The sequence below is a fragment of the Pleurodeles waltl genome, chromosome 8 (genome assembly GCF_031143425.1).
Source record: "Pleurodeles waltl isolate 20211129_DDA chromosome 8, aPleWal1.hap1.20221129, whole genome shotgun sequence".
NCBI classification, from domain to species: Eukaryota; Metazoa; Chordata; class Amphibia; order Caudata; family Salamandridae; genus Pleurodeles; species Pleurodeles waltl.
In genome coordinates, this window is record NC_090447.1 from 809,134,614 (window position 1) to 809,154,171 (window position 19,558).

Below are 19,558 nucleotides of genomic sequence, written 5' to 3' on the forward strand. Positions count from 1 at the left end.
GCAAAGGCAAAAAGTTAGGGGTTAACCATGCCAAGGAGGCATTTCCTTACAGTCATGGAGTCCCAAAATTTGGCATTCGTACTGCCCAGGGATAGAATTGTGTCTAATGAGATAAGGTGGTGCTAAATCGAGGAAATGACTAACTCGTCAAATGCGAGGCCTGCAGCCATGACCAAAAACCTTTTGGTTTCAAAATTGACTTTGTTTGTTCAGTGGATCAATTCTTTCAAAGCAAAATTCTATTGAGGCTATCACAGCCCTTCTACACTTGTTACCACAATGTGAGAGTGAGAGATTATTGCCTAGCTGCACTCTCCCAAAAAACAATTACACCCACAATAGAACTAGGCCAAAGGAAGACACAGAACAAAGGAAAAATATGTAACTATGAACAAAACCCCTGCTACTGTCAACCAACGGGTTTTTCCAAGAAATGGAATAGATGCCTCACCCAGTAATAATAACATGCTTCATCATTGACAGTCCATCCACACACTGGTAAGATAGTACTACCAGGGCAGGCTCAACCAAGATTCTTGGGAGTGCTTAAAGAACCAACTGGATATAAGCAGGGATCCAGATAATACGGTTAAAAATACCTACTGGTATACCCGAAAGAGTTCCTTTGATAGAGGGTGCCAAAGGCATCAACAGAAGCAACACATCATGGGTCTCCTTTACGACCAAATGTTCCTAGAAACATCAATCTCAAGCCAGCATGTTTCAGCCCTCTCTAAGAGCCCTACAGTTCTCTGGGCCTTCGTCAGTGCTATCGCAACGTTACCTGCCTATCACTAATGTGAATCATTTATATGTGTGAGGCATATTGCTCTCACCTAATTCTGAAACCAATTTCATATTTTGAAGTACCTACAAGAAGAACAAAAACAAAAGGCTTATTAGTATCTCCGAAACCTGGTCTGACTGTAGGCAGGCCATTATCTCAAAGTGACTCCTTCGCTAAAAACCATGATTTTCCTGATTAACCTTTTCATAGTAGACAAAAGGGTTCCATAGTAGGCTCCATAATGTTTATTAACCTAAGGAGATCAACCCTCCTTTTCGCACTCTACTACTCTCTAGACACCTATGTTTTTTTTGGGGGGGAGCGCAGCTAGGGGACAGTTTCTCACTCTAACGTTGTGGTAACAAGAAAACATAGCCTGACATTTGCCCTCTGTCTTTAAAGCCAGCAAATGTGACAGGATAAGCACAGAATTGAAAGGAATCTTTATGTCTTGCTTGTACTTTCACAACCCACCAAAAATATGCTTGCGATCCAGTTTAGGAAACAATGCCCTATACATATGTATCTTCAGTACCCTCAGAAAGACTGGTTGTATATAGTGTGCCTGCAGGATTGTCATTTGGTTTTCCTGGCTGTCCTGTGAGGATTATAACCTCTATCGGTGTTGAATGGTAGCTCCTACTCCAGTCATACACTTTGTAGCAACTTGTTTTCAATTGTTTAGTGAATTAATGCAGCTAGGTAAAATAACATTGGATATGCCCCAGAAATGGACATAAAAGATGTGCTTGATTGGCTAGGATATAAACTTTCCTGTGGAGGCAGCCCCCTCCCGGAACAGCCCAGATATACCTATGTACGCATCTGACACACAATGTGTAATGTAAGTAACTCTAACTTGGACAACCTTTGGAGTTGTGGGAGAGGAAGGATTTATTTCACCCTCTGTATTAGAGATGGGCAATTCTTTATGTTACTGATGAATGGCCTCCACATGGGGGTTACAGGCTACCAAATATTAATAGAGGTGACTATAGAGGGTTCAATACCCATCATTTGCACAAAACTGCATGTGTTGATTTATTGTCTTGCTATAATTATTCTGCTCTTGTCTTGAAAATAAAAAACGTTTCTGAAATAAGTTAAAAAAGTAAGATCCTATCCTTTTTCCCTGTTTGAAAATCATGCATAATCCCTACATCTGAGTTATTAATGAATGAGACTACTTCCCTTTCATAGTTATATTTGTTCTGGTGAATCTCTAATGACATAGTTATTTTGAGTCCTATGGTTTAAGAGGATATTTCTTGTCTTTTTCCTTTGGTTTAGGGTTTATTTATCCCCACCTCCTTTTTAACCTATCTTGTTTTGTATAGATCTGGAAACAATCTCTACCACTCTTTATCTTTTTTTATGGTTTTCAATTGGTGGTGGACTAGTTTGTGAACCAAAATCTCTTGATCATATTCCATTTCAATCTTTATTTTGTTTTTCAGTATATTACTACATAATATCTTGATAAGGTAGAATGCATTAAACCTTACCCGAGTACCATGTCTATTTGGTACTGGGGTTTCGGAAAGACCCATAGAGCATGGCCAAAGATAATGCCCGGTCACAAGTGCCCTATGGGCACAGCTAAAGGCTGCCCAGTGGGGACAGGGGTCGGAGGATTGGATGAATGGCATGGCTGATGGACATAACCTGCAGCCCCTACTTGCAAGTTATAGCCTCTGACTGTAACCCTTATCTGCTGAAGTAAGGTGAAAGCCGTAACCTAAATTACTAGTGGTAGATAAACATGAGGATGTGACCAAAGGCAACTTTTGGATCTTGTTGCGTGCTGGGTGTGATCAAAGTGTGTCGTCACATGGCACTGGTCCTTGGGGGAATCCCTGTACTCTCTACATACTGGGCGCAGCCAAATGTTCTGTCCAGTTCCAGCTTATGACTAAAAGTTGAGCCCTGTGGTTAAATTGGAAAGAGAGACTGCACACATGGTGTGGTGTAAGGACATTTCTTACAGTCAATATTTGTTACACATTGACAGGGGTTTACCCAGTGAATATTGAGAGTGAGATACTGAGCACACTGAATGGAATTCGCCTTGTGCCTTCAGATGCTGGGCATGGCTGAAGAGCATGCATTGTGAGTACTGGGGCTGGGATAACTGCATTCAGGATTTGATGGAAAGTATTGGCCCGCATTCTGGGCTTGGTTTGAAGCTGAAGTCCTGGGCCTCATAAAGTAGTTCAGGGTTGTTTAACCTAGATCCAGGAGGATGGATTCAGTTAAATGTTTCAAGATAATCAGATGCAATACATTTACACAGAATGAATCAAAATGGTTAGTATTTGCACATTCAGTGGTTATCTTGAATATCTGAACTGGAACAGACTCTCCTTCACCTAGGCTGTACACCCCTGAAGTAGATCATTAATAGATCAAAGTAACTTACTGACATCTTAAATTAAAGAATGTTATGGTTAAACCTGCAAATCAGTAACTCAGTATTGTAAAAGAAACAGCTTGAAAAAGCTTGAAGCTGAAGCTAAATTAGGGCTCTGATCCCCAACATAATCGCTCATTTGCAAAGCTGTAGGTTTGGTCTTTGCTTGCTGATGTATTGGTTATCTTTTTTTCTTTTTTTTCTTTTTTACAATTTCCTATTGCAAGCATATCCCACGAATTTAAAAAGCAAAAAAGAACAAAATCTGCCACCTAAATGTGGCCCCCACATATGCTAGCAAGACAAATGTTAAATTTAAATGGATGTCACTGTTATACCTGTGAGATATATATATATGTTTAAAAACACAAGCCTTTTAGAGATGCAATGCATTTTACTAACTACCCACACAAACTGCAGTAAGCTACATTGTTACTTAAACACTTTTAAAAGCAGCTTCAAAAAGGAGATTATAAATAAATCACCATCTAGAGGGGTACCTAATGTATGGGAAAATTAAATAACAAATTTCAAAATCATATACAAAAATACAATTTAAAAAGCACACTTTGAAATAGCTTTGTGACTGAACAGAAAGGAACTGCTTTTAGATGTGAATAATTATCATAAGCTTTGTGCTATCACTGAAAGTGACTGGAGCCAGTGGGTAAAATGGACTGAGCCATTGTCCCAAGTTGTATGCTGTGGTGAGCAGAGTCAAAATGTGAATGACAATTCAACAGACCAATGAATGAAGCCTGTTTAACAAAAGCCCTTTAATGTTGTGTGCTATTTATAATTTTATTGGGAAAAATGGTTTAGGGAGACAATTAAGGCTGTCTAAAAGTCAGAGACCTGGCATGGAACAGTAGTGAGACACCAAAGGATCATCGTGAGCTATGCTCCTATAGACAGCAAAGCAACAATGGGTGAGACTGGGCATTACAAGTTGTTAATGTTGTTGTAATATTAAAGTTAACTGTTGATGGTAGCAACAGCACTGGTATCTGAGGACGCTGAAATTAATAACATTGAGGTTTGTGAAGTTTGCAGCTCTCTTTAAAGTACACTTATACACATAATCCCATGAAGACTACTCAAGCTATATTTAATATGCATGACTACACTGTATGATGTATAACATAACACTATAACAATATGTTTAAAACAAGCATTTGCAATGCAATAGGTCTCGCATTTGCTCCAGTTAGACCTTTAAGCCTAGCCAGACTTTTCTTGCCACATAAATTCAAAATGAAAAGTAGTACAGTTTTACATAAGCAAGCCGATTTAAAGCGCCACACCATGAGCGCGGAGGAGCACACAAAGGAAACAGAAGTTTGCTCGCAGTCAAACATATCAGCAAAAGTGCAATTATTCATGCAACAGGCTCAATGTCATGCAAAGCGCTCGACTCCTGCCCAGCGAGATCGCGCTGCGTAGGAAATGAAAAGAAAAGTAGTCCAGAAGCCACACGGAAAACATGGAGCCTTGTATGTTTTCAGTAGTTTACCAGTGCTCTCGAGGAGGGCTAAACACAGGAAAAGGCATGATGTATGCATGCCTTTCACAAATCACATCAAGCGAATTTTAAAAGGCAAGCTCACGAACCAATGAAAGTGATGCCTATGACATAGGCGTGGTTAAAAGCCCACAGAGAGATTACAACAGGGGCCAGAACGGACCTAAAAGCACTGAAAGTAACCGTTTATAATACACCATTCAGGGGTAAAAACCCTTCTTCAAACCATTTTTCTTAACCTCACACGCCATCACAAATGACAGCATAAGTGACATCACTTGTTAAACCGTATATGATTTAACCATTATTATATATATATATATATATATATATATATATATATATATATATATATATATATATATATATATATATATATAAGAAACAAAAAGGCTCAGAAAAGGCACCGCGCTCCAATTACCGGTGCTACTGCTGAGGCGAGCCAACCCAAAACAATGTTTTTAATCAAAAATTTGCAGTGCACTCCATTAGGGGTGATAATTCTCACGTTTATTTCATGTTCAAGCTGGAAAAATAAAACGAACAACGCGTTTCGACCGTCTGGTCTTTTTCGAGTTCGAAGTCGAAAAAGACCAGACGGTCGAAACGCGTCGTTCGTTTTATTTTTCCAGCTTGAACATGAAATAAACGTGAGAATTATCACCTCTAATGGAGTGCACTGCTAATTTTTGATTAAAAATATATATATATTTATATATATATACCTATCTCATTATGTAGGAGAGCACTGAAAAATTACTATTATTTTTACTGTCTTAACCATAATTCCTTTTAGCTTAACTTTTTCAGTGAATATTCTTTATTGACGGCAGTTTTGTTTGGATTTTTTAATCATTGACTCCATAGCAGACTACAGCATCTTGCTTTAAGCAAATACATATAATTAATTATAGCTTAAATCTTCGAGAAGCAAATTAATAACAATTTGGAAAATAATGGTGTGATACCAGTGCCATGCTAAAATGTAATTTTGAGATGTATTAAAATGAATGAATGCACGTCTTACTTTCATGTAAACATGCCTTCTTGCATCTTACAGGTTGAACTCCAAATACGTGCATGCCATGAACAATCTTGGTAATATCTTGAAAGAAAGAAATGAACTCCAGGAAGCAGAGGAAGTCCTGTCATTAGCTGTGCAGATACAGTATGTGAATTAGAGTCACTTACAGAAACAGACCTAATTCAAAGTTTGTCAAGTATGTTGTTTTTGTAAAAGTGTGATTTTTGCTTCTCAGACCTGACTTTGCTGCGGCCTGGATGAACCTTGGAATAGTACAAAATAGCCTTAAAAGGTTTCATGAGGCTGAAAAAAGCTATTGGACCGCAATCAAACACAGAAAGAAATATCCAGACTGTTACTACAACTTGGGTCGCCTGGTAAGTAATGTGGCTTGTTCGTATTGCAAACATCGCAGAGATCAATTTTGTAGACTTGATAAAACCTACAAAAGCTGGTTTAACATAAGCAGCACAGAACCTATGCTGTACACCTTTGGCAAAAAGTGCATCTCCTTACTGCTATATGGAACAGGAACTACGGAAGAAATACTTTGCCCACTATCTGTGTCATGTTTGTGAACAGTAAGGACTTTCAAGAGGACTAGTAAGAACTTGGAAGGAAGGTTCTTGATGAAGGCTGGCAAAGAGACTGGATAACAGATAGTGATTGATTTGATTTGTAAAATAATAAGTACCAGTGGACAAGCAACTAGTTTAGAATCTTCCCCTCAGTAATTTGATTTTCTTGTTGTTACTGGACTAGACAACCAGACCTAAAAATTTCCACCCCTTAGTTCTTCTCCAGCTTTGGTTCTTTCTTTTTGATTTTATCAAGTGTTTTGCTTTGTCCCTCGATGATAGTGAAATTCTCAAACTACTTTGAACCCAAGAACACAATTCTTTAGCCTCCTAATGTCCTCGGTGTGCAAACTCCCAATTTCTTCACCAAGGATATATGTAATATTAACTGTTCGATGGCATCTGTCGCTGTAGATACACATGTTGTGCATAGCCCGCCATCTGGTGTTGGGTCGGAGTGTTACAAGTTGTTTTTCTTCGAAGAAGTCTTTCGAGTCACGGGACCGAGTGACTCCTCCTTTTGTCTCCATTGCGCATGGGCGTCGACTCCATCTTCGATTGTTTTCTTTCCGCCATCGGGTTCGGACGTGTTCCTGTCGCTCCGAGTTTCGGAACGGAAAGTTAGCTAACTATCGGAAGATAACGTCGGTATTGTTGCGTTCGGGATCGGCTTAGATAGAATCGACACCGCATCGAAGTTTGAAGAGCTCCGGTGCCCTTCGGGGTAGCTTTCGATCCCCCGTCGGGGCCTGGTCGGCCCGACCGCGTGTCAAACGACGCAGATGGAACGGACCCCGTTTCGTTTCTGTCCCAAATGCCACAACAAATACCCGTATTCAGACCAACATTTGGTCTGTAACCTGTGCCTGTCGCCTGAGCACAGTGAAGAGACTTGCGAGGCCTGTCGTGCGTTCCGGTCCCGAAAGACACTCCGTGACCGTCGAGCCAGAAGACTTCAGATGGCGTCCACGCCGACAGCACACCGAGAGTTCGAGGAACAAGAGGAGGAAGAAGCCTTCTCGATCCACGAATCGGACTCCGAGGAATTCGACGATCAAAGAACTGTGAGTAAGACGTCGAAGACAACACACAAGAAAAGTGACAAGGCCCAGGGGACGCCACTGCCACCAGGCCATGGCTCGACCCATAAATTCGGTGACCGACCGTCGGCACCGAAAAAGGCCGAAACAGTGCCGAGATCGTCCGACCCCGGTCGAGACACCGGCACGCAGCCTGCTCGGGACCGAGACAGTGCTGCTCAAAAAGATCGACGCCGAGATAGCGGTGCCGAAACGGCTCGACGCCGAGACAGTGGCACTGAGGAAGATCGACGCCGAGAGGTTTCGACTCCAAAAAAGAAAAAAGTCACCTCGGAGCCGAAAAAGAGTACAGACAGGGTTTCGGTGCCAAAACGAGCCGCAACCGACCCAGTTACCGGTTCCTATTCGGAGGAGTAATCACTGTCCTCTCAGATGCGAAAGCATAGATTTGAGGAAGAGTTGCAATCCACCGAAGTGGACCATACGCAGAAACGTATTTTCATACAGGAAGGAACAGGGAAAATAAGCACCCTTCCCCCAATTAGGAGAAAAAGGAGACTGGAGTTTCAAACAGACCAAGCACCACAAACAAAAATGGTGAAAAAGGTAACTCCGCCACCCTCTCCTCCACCTGTAACTAACGTTTCACCAGCACAAACTCCATCACATTCCCCGGCTCACACCACCGCGAGCCAAGGTGACCAGGACCAAGACGCTTGGGACTTATACGACGCCCCAGTGTCGGACAACAGTCCTGAGGCGTATCCCACAAAGCCCTCACCACCAGAAGACAGCACGGCTTATTCACAAGTGGTGGCTAGAGCGGCAGAGTTCCACAACGTAAACCTCCACTGAGAACCAGTCGAGGATGACTTCTTATTCAACACCCTCTCCTCCACCCACAGCTCCTACCAAAGCTTGCCTATGCTCCCAGGAATGCTTCGGCACGCAAAGGAAATCTTCAAGGAGCCGGTCAAGAGTAGGGCAATAACACCAAGGGTGGAAAAGAAATATAAAGCACCTCCCACAGACCCTGTTTTCATCACCACACAGCTGCCACCAGATTCCGTCGTCAAGAGAGCCAACTCCCACACATCTGGGGACGCACCACCCCCAGATAAAGAGAGCCGCAAGTTCGATGCAGCCGGAAAGAGAGTCGCAGTACAGGCTGCAAACCAGTGGCGCATCGCTAACTCCCAAGCACTACTTGCGCGCTATGACAGAGCCCATTGGGACGAGATGCAACACCTCATTGAGCATCTACCCAAGGAACTGCAAAAGAGGGCGAAGCAGGTGGTTGAGGAAGGACAGAACATTTCTAATAATCAGATACGCTCCTCTATGGACGCAGCGGACACAGCTGCGAGAACAATTAACACATCTGTGACTATAAGAAGGCACGCATGGCTATGAACGTCTGGTTTTAAACCAGAGATACAGCAGGCAGTGCTCAATATGCCATTCAATGAAAAACAACTGTTCGGACCAGAGGTGGACACGGCGATTGAGAAACTGAAAAAGGACACTGACACTGCTAAAGCCATGGGCGCACTCTACTCCCCGCAGAGCAGAGGCACTTACAGCACCTTCCGCAAGACAACCTTTAGAGGGGGGTTTCGGGGTCAGGCCACACAAGCCAGCACCTCACAGACAACACCGTCCAGCTACCAGGGACAGTACCAGAGGGGAGGCTTTCGGGGCCAATACAGAGGACAATTCCCTAGGAATAGGGGAAAATTTCAAAGCCCCAAAACCCCTACAACCAAGCAGTGACTCACATGTCACTCATCCCCTCCACACAACACCAGTGGGGGGAAGAATAGGTCAGTATTACCAAGCATGGGAGGAAATAACTACAGACACGTGGGTCTTAGCAATTATCCAACATGGTTATTGCATAGAATTTCTACAAATCCCTCCAAACATACCACCAAAAGCACAGAATTTATCAAAACAACATTCAGACCTTCTGGAAACAGAAGTTCAAGCATTATTGCAAAAGAACGCAATAGAACTAGTACCAGAAACACAAATAAACACAGGAGTTTATTCACTGTACTTCCTAATACCAAAAAAGGACAAAACACTGAGACCAATCCTAGACCTCAGAACACTAAACACCTACATCAAATCAGAACACTTTCACATGGTCACGCTACAAGAGGTGTTACCATTGCTAAAACAACAGGACTACATGACAACCTTAGATCTCAAAGACGCGTATTTCCACATACCAATACATCAGTCGCACAGGAAATACCTCATGTTTGTATTCAAAGGAATACATTACCAATTCAAAGTATTGCCGTTTGGTTTAACAACCGCGCCAAGAGTCTTTACAAAATGTCTAGCAGTAGTGGCTGCACACATCAGAAGGCAGCAAATACACGTATTCCCGTATCTAGACGACTGGCTAATCAAGACCAACTCACTGACAAGGTGCTCACACCACACAAATCAGGTCATACAAGACCTCTACAAACTCGGTTTCACCATCAACTATGCAAAATCACACATTCTGCCGTGCAAAGTACAACAATACCTAGGAGCCATAATAGACACAACAAAAGGATTAGCCACTCCAAGTCCACAGAGAATTCAAAATTTCAACAAGATCATACAACGCATGTACCCAACACAGAGAATACAAGCAAAAATGATATTACAACTCCTAGGCATGATGTCCTCATGCATAGCCATTGTCCCGAACGCAAGACTGCACATGAGGCCCTTACAACAGTGCCTAGCATCACAATGGTCACAAGCACAGGGTCACCTTCTAGATCTGGTGTTGATAGACCGCCAAACATACCTCTCGCTTCTATGGTGGAACAGTATAAATTTAAACAAAGGGCGGCCTTTCCAAGACCCAGTGCCACAATACGTAATAACGACAGATGCTTCCATGACGGGGTGGGGAGTACACCTCGATCAACACAGCATACAAGGACAATGGGACGTACATCAAACAAAGCTGCACATAAATCACCTGGAACTGCTAGCAGTTTTTCAAGCACTAAAAGTATTCCAACCAATCATAACTCACAAGTACATTCTTGTCAAAACAGACAACATGACAACAATGTATTATCTAAACAAACAGGGGGGGGACAAACTCACCGCAGCTGAGCCTTCTAGCACAAAAGATATGGCGCTGGGCAATTCACAACCACGTTCGCCTAATAGCACAGTTTATTCCGGGGATCCAGAATCAACTTGCAGACAATCTCTCTCGAGATCACCAACAGGTCCACGAATGGGAAATTCACCCCCAAATTCTAAACACTTACTTCAAACTTTGGGGAACACCTCAAATAGACTTATTTGCAACAAAGGAGAACGCAAAATGCCAAAACTTCGCATCCAGATACCCACACAGGCAGTCTCAAGGCAATGCCCTATGGATGAACTGGTCAGGGATATTTGCGTACGCTTTTCCCCCTCTCCCTCTCCTTCCATATCTAGTAAACAAATTGAGTCAAAACAAACTCAAACTCATACTGATAGCACCAACATGGGCAAGGCAACCTTGGTACACAACACTGCTAGACCTATCAGTAGTACCCCACGTCAAGTTGCCCAACAGGCCAGATCTGTTAACACAACACAAACAACAGATCAGGCATCCAAACCCAGCATCGCTGAATCTAGCAATCTGGCTCCTGAAATCCTAGAATTCGGACACTTAAACCTCACACAAGAATGTATGGAAGTCATAAAGCAAGCTAGAAGACCATCCACTAGACACTGCTATGCAAGCAAATGGAAAAGGTTTGTTTGCTACTGCCATCAGAATCAAATTCAACCATTACACGCATCTCCAAAGGATGTAGTGGGCTACTTACTACACTTACAAAAATCAAACCTGGCCTTCTCTTCCATTAAAATACACCTCGCAGCAATATCTGCATACCTGCAGATTACCCATTCAACTTCACTATTTAGGATACCTGTCATTAAAGCGTTTATGGAAGGCCTCAAAAGAATTATACCACCAAGGACACCACCCGTTCCTTCATGGAACCTCAACATCGTCTTAACAAGACTCATGGGTCCACCCTTTGAACCTATGCATTCTTGCAAAATACAATTCCTAACCTGGAAAGTTGCATTTCTCATCGCCATCACATCTCTAAGAAGAGTAAGTGAAATTCAGGCGTTTACAATACAAGAACCTTTTATCCAACTACACAAAAATAAGGTAGTCCTAAGGACTAATCCTAAATTTTTACCGAAGGTTATTTCACCATTCCACCTAAATCAAACGGTAGAACTACCAGTATTCTTCCCACAGCCAGATTCCGTAGCTGAGAGGGCACTACATACACTAGATGTCAAAAGAGCATTAATGTACTACATTGACGGAACAAAGAACATCAGAAAAACTAAACAGCTATTTATTGCATTCCAAAAACCTCATGCAGGAAACCCAATATCAAAACAAGGTATAGCCAGATGGATAGTTAAGTGCATCCAAATCTGCTACCTTAAAGCAAAACGACAGCTGCCCATTACACCAAGGGCACACTCAACCAGAAAGAAAGGTGCCACCGTGGCCTTTCTAGGAAATATTCCAATGCACGAAATATGTAAGGCAGCCACATGGTCTACGCCTCACACGTTCACCAAGCACTACTGTGTAGACGTGCTATCCGCACAACAAGCCACAGTAGGTCAAGCCGTGTTAAGAACCTTATTTCAGACTACTTCCACTCCTACAGGCTGAGCCACCGCTTTTGGGGAGATAACTGCTTACTAGTCTATGCACAACATGTGTATCTACAGCGACAGATGCCATCGAACTGAAAATGTCACTTACCCAGTGTACATCTGTTCGTGGCATCAGTCGCTGAAGATTCACATGTGCCCACCCGCCTCCCCGGGAGCCTGTAGCAGTTCAGAAGTTAGCTTAAGCTTTGTACATTTGTAAATATATTATTTAAACCTTAAATAGGTACATACTTAGTCACTCCATTGCATGGGCACTATTACTACAACACAACTCCTACCTCACCCTCTGCGGGGAAAACAATCGAAGATGGAGTCGACGCCCATGCGCAATGGAGACAAAAGGAGGAGTCACTCGGTCCCGTGACTCGAAAGACTTCTTCGAAGAAAAACAACTTGTAACACTCCGACCCAACACCAGATGGCGGGCTATGCACAACATGTGAATCTTCAGCGACTGATGCCACGAACAGATGTACACTGGGTAAGTGACATTTTCATTATTCAGCACATACTAAAATGTCCTAATAGGTATTCAGTACTACCCAACTCTTGGTGCCCATTTTACTGACCCCCGAAATATGAAAAAGTGCTTGATTTGCAGTTTGCACACTGATGTCTGATTGAAGTGTTCAACTCATTGGCCTACGTTTCTGGCTTCTCTTCCTAGCTGTTACTTTAAGTTTCTTTTTTCCAGCATTAGATGGTCTGGTTATTCTTTAGTTGCTTTTTCATTTATCTTTTCTCTTTCTACATTTGAATGTTTCCTATTTAAGTCTGGCATGACAGCGCAGCTGTCGCCAGACAATATGTGATTGACCTAAAAAAGGGATTTAACGGAGAGGGGCTTCAGCTTTGCTCACATATTAGTAGTCAGAATTACATGTTAGGCAGAAGTTGTCTTTCCACAAAAAAGTGCTTGTGCTTCATGCATCTATGATAATTATGTTTGTTTATTCAGCTACCTGAACTTGAACTTTCAGGGCACACACATGACATTGTAATGCTAATAAAGTGTCTTAAATACCTAGATAATTTACAGTGTTTTTCTCTGGCAGCAGTACAAGAAGGAAGAGGGCAGTCATTAACTTTAGACTTTAGATTGCAGTTTTGTGTTTGAAAGCCCAGAGCTACCCTAATCTACATGGATTGTTAGGTCTGTCCTGACAGTGGAACTGTCACTTGACTTTATATCATCAACAACAAAGAGCTTTCAAAGTTCTATTGTGAGAGGAGTTTAGATTCCAACCACTTTTTGATTTCCCCGAGTACAGGATATGAGTGTCAAATTTGTATTCTTCAACTAAAAAGACAGCTTATATTGCACTCTTTGGCACGTTGCAAAATTTATACTTGACACAGCAGGGCTGAGTTGGATATGATGACAAGCTAATGATCATGACTATAGGCCTGCTCTGTTTATCATGCAATTTAAAATTTAAGGCTCTAGGCTTGATTTATTTATTTTGAAACCTGTATGTATAGGTATTTAAGTGTGTATTATTACTACACTATATTAAGTTACATAGCTAGGTATTTTGTTACATGGAATCTCACAGATTATTCTAGTTCGCATTTTTTTTGTGTTAATCACCTGGTGTAACAAACTGTGGATAGTTGAAGGTTTGCTATGTGAGAATCTTTGTTAGGCCGTCTTAGGAGAAAGTATTTTCATTAGCCATCTGTAATTTTACATACCTTTCTTATTTTATGACTGTTTGTCTGATGGTTGCCTCGTGAAAAAGCTGACTGTCAAAACTGTAGCTTGAGCTGGTGATGGTGACAAGCTATATGCTTGTTTGGTGCTCTGGAAGTGTTCTCTCTGATGCCACAGGCCTGGTCTTCTTATTGCAAAATATTATGACACTGGCAAGTGGTCTAGCTTATTAATTGCAAAGAGCATATGTTGAACCCAGTACGCCTTTAACACTTGGTTGTTATTACATTGTGTTGCATGCTATAAATAGGTATTTTCTTATACATAATTTCACAGATCACCCACACTGTCCAATCCTGGGAGTTTTCACTGTGAGCATTCTTGTTAGGCCTTACTGAGAGGGGTTGTATATTCCTTTTCAAGTTCTATTTTTCTACATCTTTGTAATTTTATAACTGTAGGCTTTTGAAGGATGAATTTTTATTATACTCTACTAAAGCTTATAGGAAAGGCTTTTGATTTTAGTAATCCACCCGAGAAAAATGTGGGGATGGCAAATATGCTCTAGAGTAATCCTCGTTAAACTCTCTTATGAGAGATAGGCCCTCAGACTTGCGGTGTTGGTCCCACTGCCAACAGGCTGGCGGTGGGACCACCACATTATGACCATGACGGAGCCGCCGCGGTCAGACCACCGACACAGCCAGGCTGCCGCAAGCCGGCATTTTTTATCCTCCCGGGCTTACGAGTCCCCACATTGAGGGTGTCGGGGGGGCCCTGCACTGTCCACGGACTTGGCATAGGCAGTGCCGGGGGCCCCCATCCACAGCCCCTTTGCGCATTCCACTGCCTGAATTACGGGCAGTGGGATGCGCGACGGGTGCTGCTGCACTCACCACACCTCCACTTTGGAGTCAGCTCCTAAATGTTAAAGCCCTATTTACCAGCCTGACAGTGAACTCCTAAAAGGGCCGGCGGGGTTAGGCGGGAAGAGTAATTAGGGCCATAGTGTTTTGCTTTGCCAACTGTAATTTTGTATACAGTTGTGCTTTCATGACTGTACTCCGGATGGTTGGATTGTGAATAGTGTATGCCCAGTACAAAGTGCTTTAGTTCGTTTGGTGGCAAGCCAATGATAAAGGCTATATACCAGAATTTTTATTATTTAAGTTATGTTAAAGGTAGGAAGACTGCCACATTGATTGTGTAAAGCATTTGTTGAAAACAGTATGCATTCAAGGGTAGATTGTTTCCTACAGGAAACAAGGGTAGTAATGAATCCTACAGATAGATAATGTGTTACATGGAATTTCACAGGCTACCTTACTAGGCAAGGGCTTTGGTGCTGGTTACCCTCTCTTAGCTGCAAGATGGTAGTGAGTACAAGCTACAAGATGCCTTATTCTATATCTTTGGGCCTGACTGCTATCAGATTATTAGGTTACACACTGCAAAAGTGACCATAACCCCCTTCACTATTTTTTATGGAAATTTGGGAGTATGGGATGCACTGCAAAATATCCTCTTTTGCTTCTCTGTTTGCAAGATTATTTTATTTTCATATTGGTTCCCCATCAGAATAATCTGATTCCTTCAATAAATTTGATTCAGAGATGTGCACTGAAGTTACGTTCTTGACAATGCATTTGTCACTGGAAAAGAAGAAAGTGTTGCCCACTATATTTATTTAATTGCCTTACCAGTTGCCTTATGCACAAATATCATAGCCTTTGCCTTTTCACTATTTGAAATGAAAGAGCTCAGACTAAATGAAAGAAACTCCGAATTAATTTTTGTGTGTTGCCTTTTATGCAGGCCATGAGCACCGCTTATTACATATCATCTGTGCCAAGCTTTAACTGAAACTCAGAAATGTTGGCTTCAGCATATGATTGGAAAGTGTTTGTGTGGGAGTGTTTGCTTCATCAAGCACTGTCAAGCTCTTTATACGGCATTTTTAATGTGGTATCCCCCTGCCTCAAAAGTTCTGGGGCCCTGCAAACATGCAAACAATGGAAATACTGTGTGCTCTTGAAATAAGCAGCTCAATACTTTTCCCTTACAAATTAATTTACAGATATATTGGTCTAGGTTTGGATTCTTTCCAAGGGACTGAGAAGGCAGGGGAGGGTATATTTGTGACTCTCTTTACCATGACGTTGTCCACAAGTAGCCTCCAAAATCTGCCATGCCAAAGGTGACATATCTCATGTTAGACAAACACATTGCGAATAAATATGTCACTATTCTGTATCAGGTCCAGTTACGGTAATTCAAGTTAAACCTTAGCTTTGTCCTGAGTTGCTGTGGAAAAGAGCAGTCAGGCCTACATCAAGGGAAGCAAGTGTAAAGCTCTTATCAGTATCAAAAGGGTCAATAAAGAAGAGACTTGACACAATAAAAATCCAACACCAATTTATATAAATAGTATCTATAATTTAATTTTTAAATAGACACCCAAACATTAAAAAAATCAAATGAGGGGAACCGGAGTTTTGATTTTTGCAAGAATTCATAAATCATTGTGTTGGGATGGAAAGTTCCTCTGCATGGTAAAGAGATATATCACTACCCTGGGTACCCACCTGTGCTGTTGTCTGGATCCCAAATGCTGATTTTGTTTTGTCATATGTGAACACAGATCATGCATGTGAACAATGATGTCGGCGTGCCTCACTGATTGCGGTCGTGTTGGACTGGAAGGTGCTCCCAAAACGTTGCCATCATAGAGTCAAGCATTAAAAGTGCTGTAGTGGCAGGATACTGTGTAGTGATCAGTAGTAGTGAACAGGATGTTTTTACCCTGTGTTACTGGCGTGAGGCCTACAGGCTCGCATACACTTCTTTAAAAGTTCAACCGCTGTGTGCTTAACTCACCCTTGGCTACATCAGGTAGATTTGGAGTACTGCATAGCACAGGATTAGTGAATCTGTGGTTGTATGTGTGTCTAGGAAGGGTACAGTACAAGGATAGAGCAGTACTATGTAGTACACGTGAGACTGGTGCTGTGCAGTGTGTGCAATTTCAGAGGAAGTGCTGGGTGTATGTTTACTTGTTTGAAGTACAGTACATGAATGTTTTGAAGTGGTGTGTAACGTGCACATGCTGAGTGTGTGTGCTCTGCAATAGCACATCCTGGTTTAATACAGAAAATCTTCAGTGCTGAACAGTGTGCGCGGACTGTGTGTGCTGAATGCATGTGTACATGTAAGGGTACAATGCATAGATGTATTAGTGCTGAATACTAAGTGCACTGTGAATATACACTGAGTAAATGTGCCTGCAATGGTACAGTTTATGTAAGACCTTAGGTTCTATTTTCTGAAACCCAGGCCGGCCTGGTGAAGACACGAGGAGGAGAGAAATCCCTCCAGACAGATGTGTGCATTCCTGTGAGCTGCGAGGGACACACACTGGAGGGAAGAGAGTGACTTCCTTTGCACTTCAAGAGGTTCCTCTTTGACTCAGTGATCAATCACAAGGAAGGGGTCTGGGCACCTCTTTGGAATTGAGATGGGGCTGAGAAGGGAATCATACAGAGGACGGCTTGGAGCTTTGGATTAACCTTATTAATCTTTTGATGCATATATCACAGTGGCGTCCAAGTGTGAACTTTGGTCACTCCCGTGAATTGTGTTGTGGGTCAATCAGCTTCGAAGCCATGCCTGTTGTGACAGATATCTTTCATAAGGAAAGAAAAAGAAGTAGAAGCTTCAAAGACTCGGACCGTAAATCACATTTTGTGTAGAAATTGATTATACAAAGAAAAAGTTGAGTCCCTAAAATTTGATATCTGCCAAGCAGCCAGACAGGCTGTGTGAGAAGGGGAAAGCTCTAAAAGACTTCTGCTACGACCAGGACTGGGGGGCCAAGGCTTGCTAGTCTTCCTGCTTTGTGAGAGGACATCACCCAGGGAAACGAAGACCACCAGCCCTGAAGCCTGGAGCACCAACGCCTGCCTGCTTGCCACGACCTGTGAGGAAGAGGAGAGCTTTGGAGGGAGCGAGGACCAGTAGGGAGCCCATCCTGAGGACTTCCTGTGCAAAGTGTGAAGAGTCTGTGTGAGGTGCACCAATCGCGTTATAGCCCATGTGCATGACTGTTTTCAGCAACCCCCCATATGCCAGGAGAGGGCCGCCATAGACTGAGCCAAGTGTCAAGTGCTGTGCAGAGGACGTCAAGCTCACACATCCTCTTTGTGGAGACCCCATATGCCAAATGGGTTATTGGTAAAGGAGTTGTGTGACCAGGCTGCCCGACACTTGAATGCCTTGAGCGACAATTTTGTATGCCATGAGAGGCTACCGGTACCAAATCGCCAGACTTCGGGCTGTCGCTGGAGACAGGAATGAGGCTGGTTTATTTACCTCCCTACCGAGGGACCCTTAACTGCTTGAAAACAGCTACCACTAGGAGCCAAGTGCAGAAGGTGTACTTGGCCTAGTTGAGCAGGATCCATGATAGATCAAGCTCTGGGCAATCATAAGTAAAAGGCCTCAACCACCACAGTTGAGTCTAGTGATTCCTGCTGCCCCATGGCCCTCTGAAAGGTTTTCTGACACACTGCTTTTCACTTTTAGCAGTAGCCTAAGACCCTCAACTATGAGGATCCACGCTAAAGTCAAAGGTTTAGGTCGACCGTGTTGCATGTTGGGGTCTGATGAAGGTGCTGGGTTGGTCCTGGTCATAATTTTACCTTCACACTTAGAAATTTCTCTCGCTCTTTTTCTTGTCCGTGGGGTCCTCTGTGTCTTGAGTCTGACTTTGGGTTCAGTGTCAGACATGTGAAATCCAGGAGTCCATTGCTCTTAGTAGGCATTCTAGGGTACCAGCAAACCTGCTACTCATGGCAGTCTATAAGTCTCGGATTCTGTGCTCAAAAGGTTTGACTTTTGGATTGACAGTTGCAGTTCTGTGAGGAGAAAGATTACACTCTAGTACCAGCTAAAGTTCCAATACCTGAGGGGCACCTCTTGGGGGCTAGGACTCGATCTCATGGGCTACACCTGCGGAGTCTGGGGAAGTCCAGTGGGAACTAGTCAGCTAGCCACTGTGCAGGTGGAGACTTCTTTACCTTTGATTGACTTCTTTACCGAGACTAGCTAACTTTCCCTTCCGGTCCTCTAACTGATCCTTGGCACAAGTTGGAAGAGGTCCTGCCTTTGGGTCCTCTCGCCAAGGTTTCAACAGCAGAAGCAGCTCTTCTCTTTCTAAAGTCCTGTCTCACTTCAGCAGGTGCAGTTTTTCTTAGTGCATCTTTTTTCTGAGGTTCAGCACGTGCAGTCTTCTCTTTCTGAGTCCAGCAATCTTCTGAGACTGGTAGCCAAGGTTGTCACTTTTTTGCCAATTTTGCCTGTGGCGATGATTCCCTAGCCAATGGGGCTACAATTCCCACAGGCCAGCCCTACTCTCTCTTATATTATTTCCTATGGGGTTGGCACTAGACAACCCACAGTGCATCTCTCTGCCCAAATCCAAAATATCGGTATCCTCCTTCCCTCGATCAGAGCCTTGGGGACACCCCTAAGGTGTCCAGTATAATGAGCCACTCCTCCTAGTAAACCGGTTCTACACGGGTTTTGCCCCTCTTTGGAGAGATGCCAACCTGTCTGCTGCACAAAGGGAAGGGCAGACTACAATGTGACTTGCATTTCCTAGGCAGTAGCCTCTTCGAAGCTGAGCCATCTGTGGCAATATCCCTCTGGCCATACAGTTGCAAGAGGTTACAGTTCCTCCCACCATCAGACGTTTTGTTCCCTTGTTTTTGGGAGTGCTTCACACCTCCTGGCAAGAGGACGGCAGACTGCCTCA

The 19,558-nt window shown here is 43.0% G+C and overlaps 1 protein-coding gene across 1 annotated transcript in view; it reads left to right on the forward strand.

The window, feature by feature from the left end:
• TMTC4 (transmembrane O-mannosyltransferase targeting cadherins 4) overlaps positions 1-19,558 on the forward strand; it is a 446,521-nt gene that overhangs the window by 334,129 nt on the left and 92,834 nt on the right. Inside the window, exons 13-14 of the mRNA XM_069205065.1 lie at positions 5,780-5,887; positions 5,979-6,120. Coding sequence (XP_069061166.1) covers positions 5,780-5,887; positions 5,979-6,120 — 250 coding nt within the window. The remainder of the gene's footprint in view (positions 1-5,779; positions 5,888-5,978; positions 6,121-19,558) is intronic.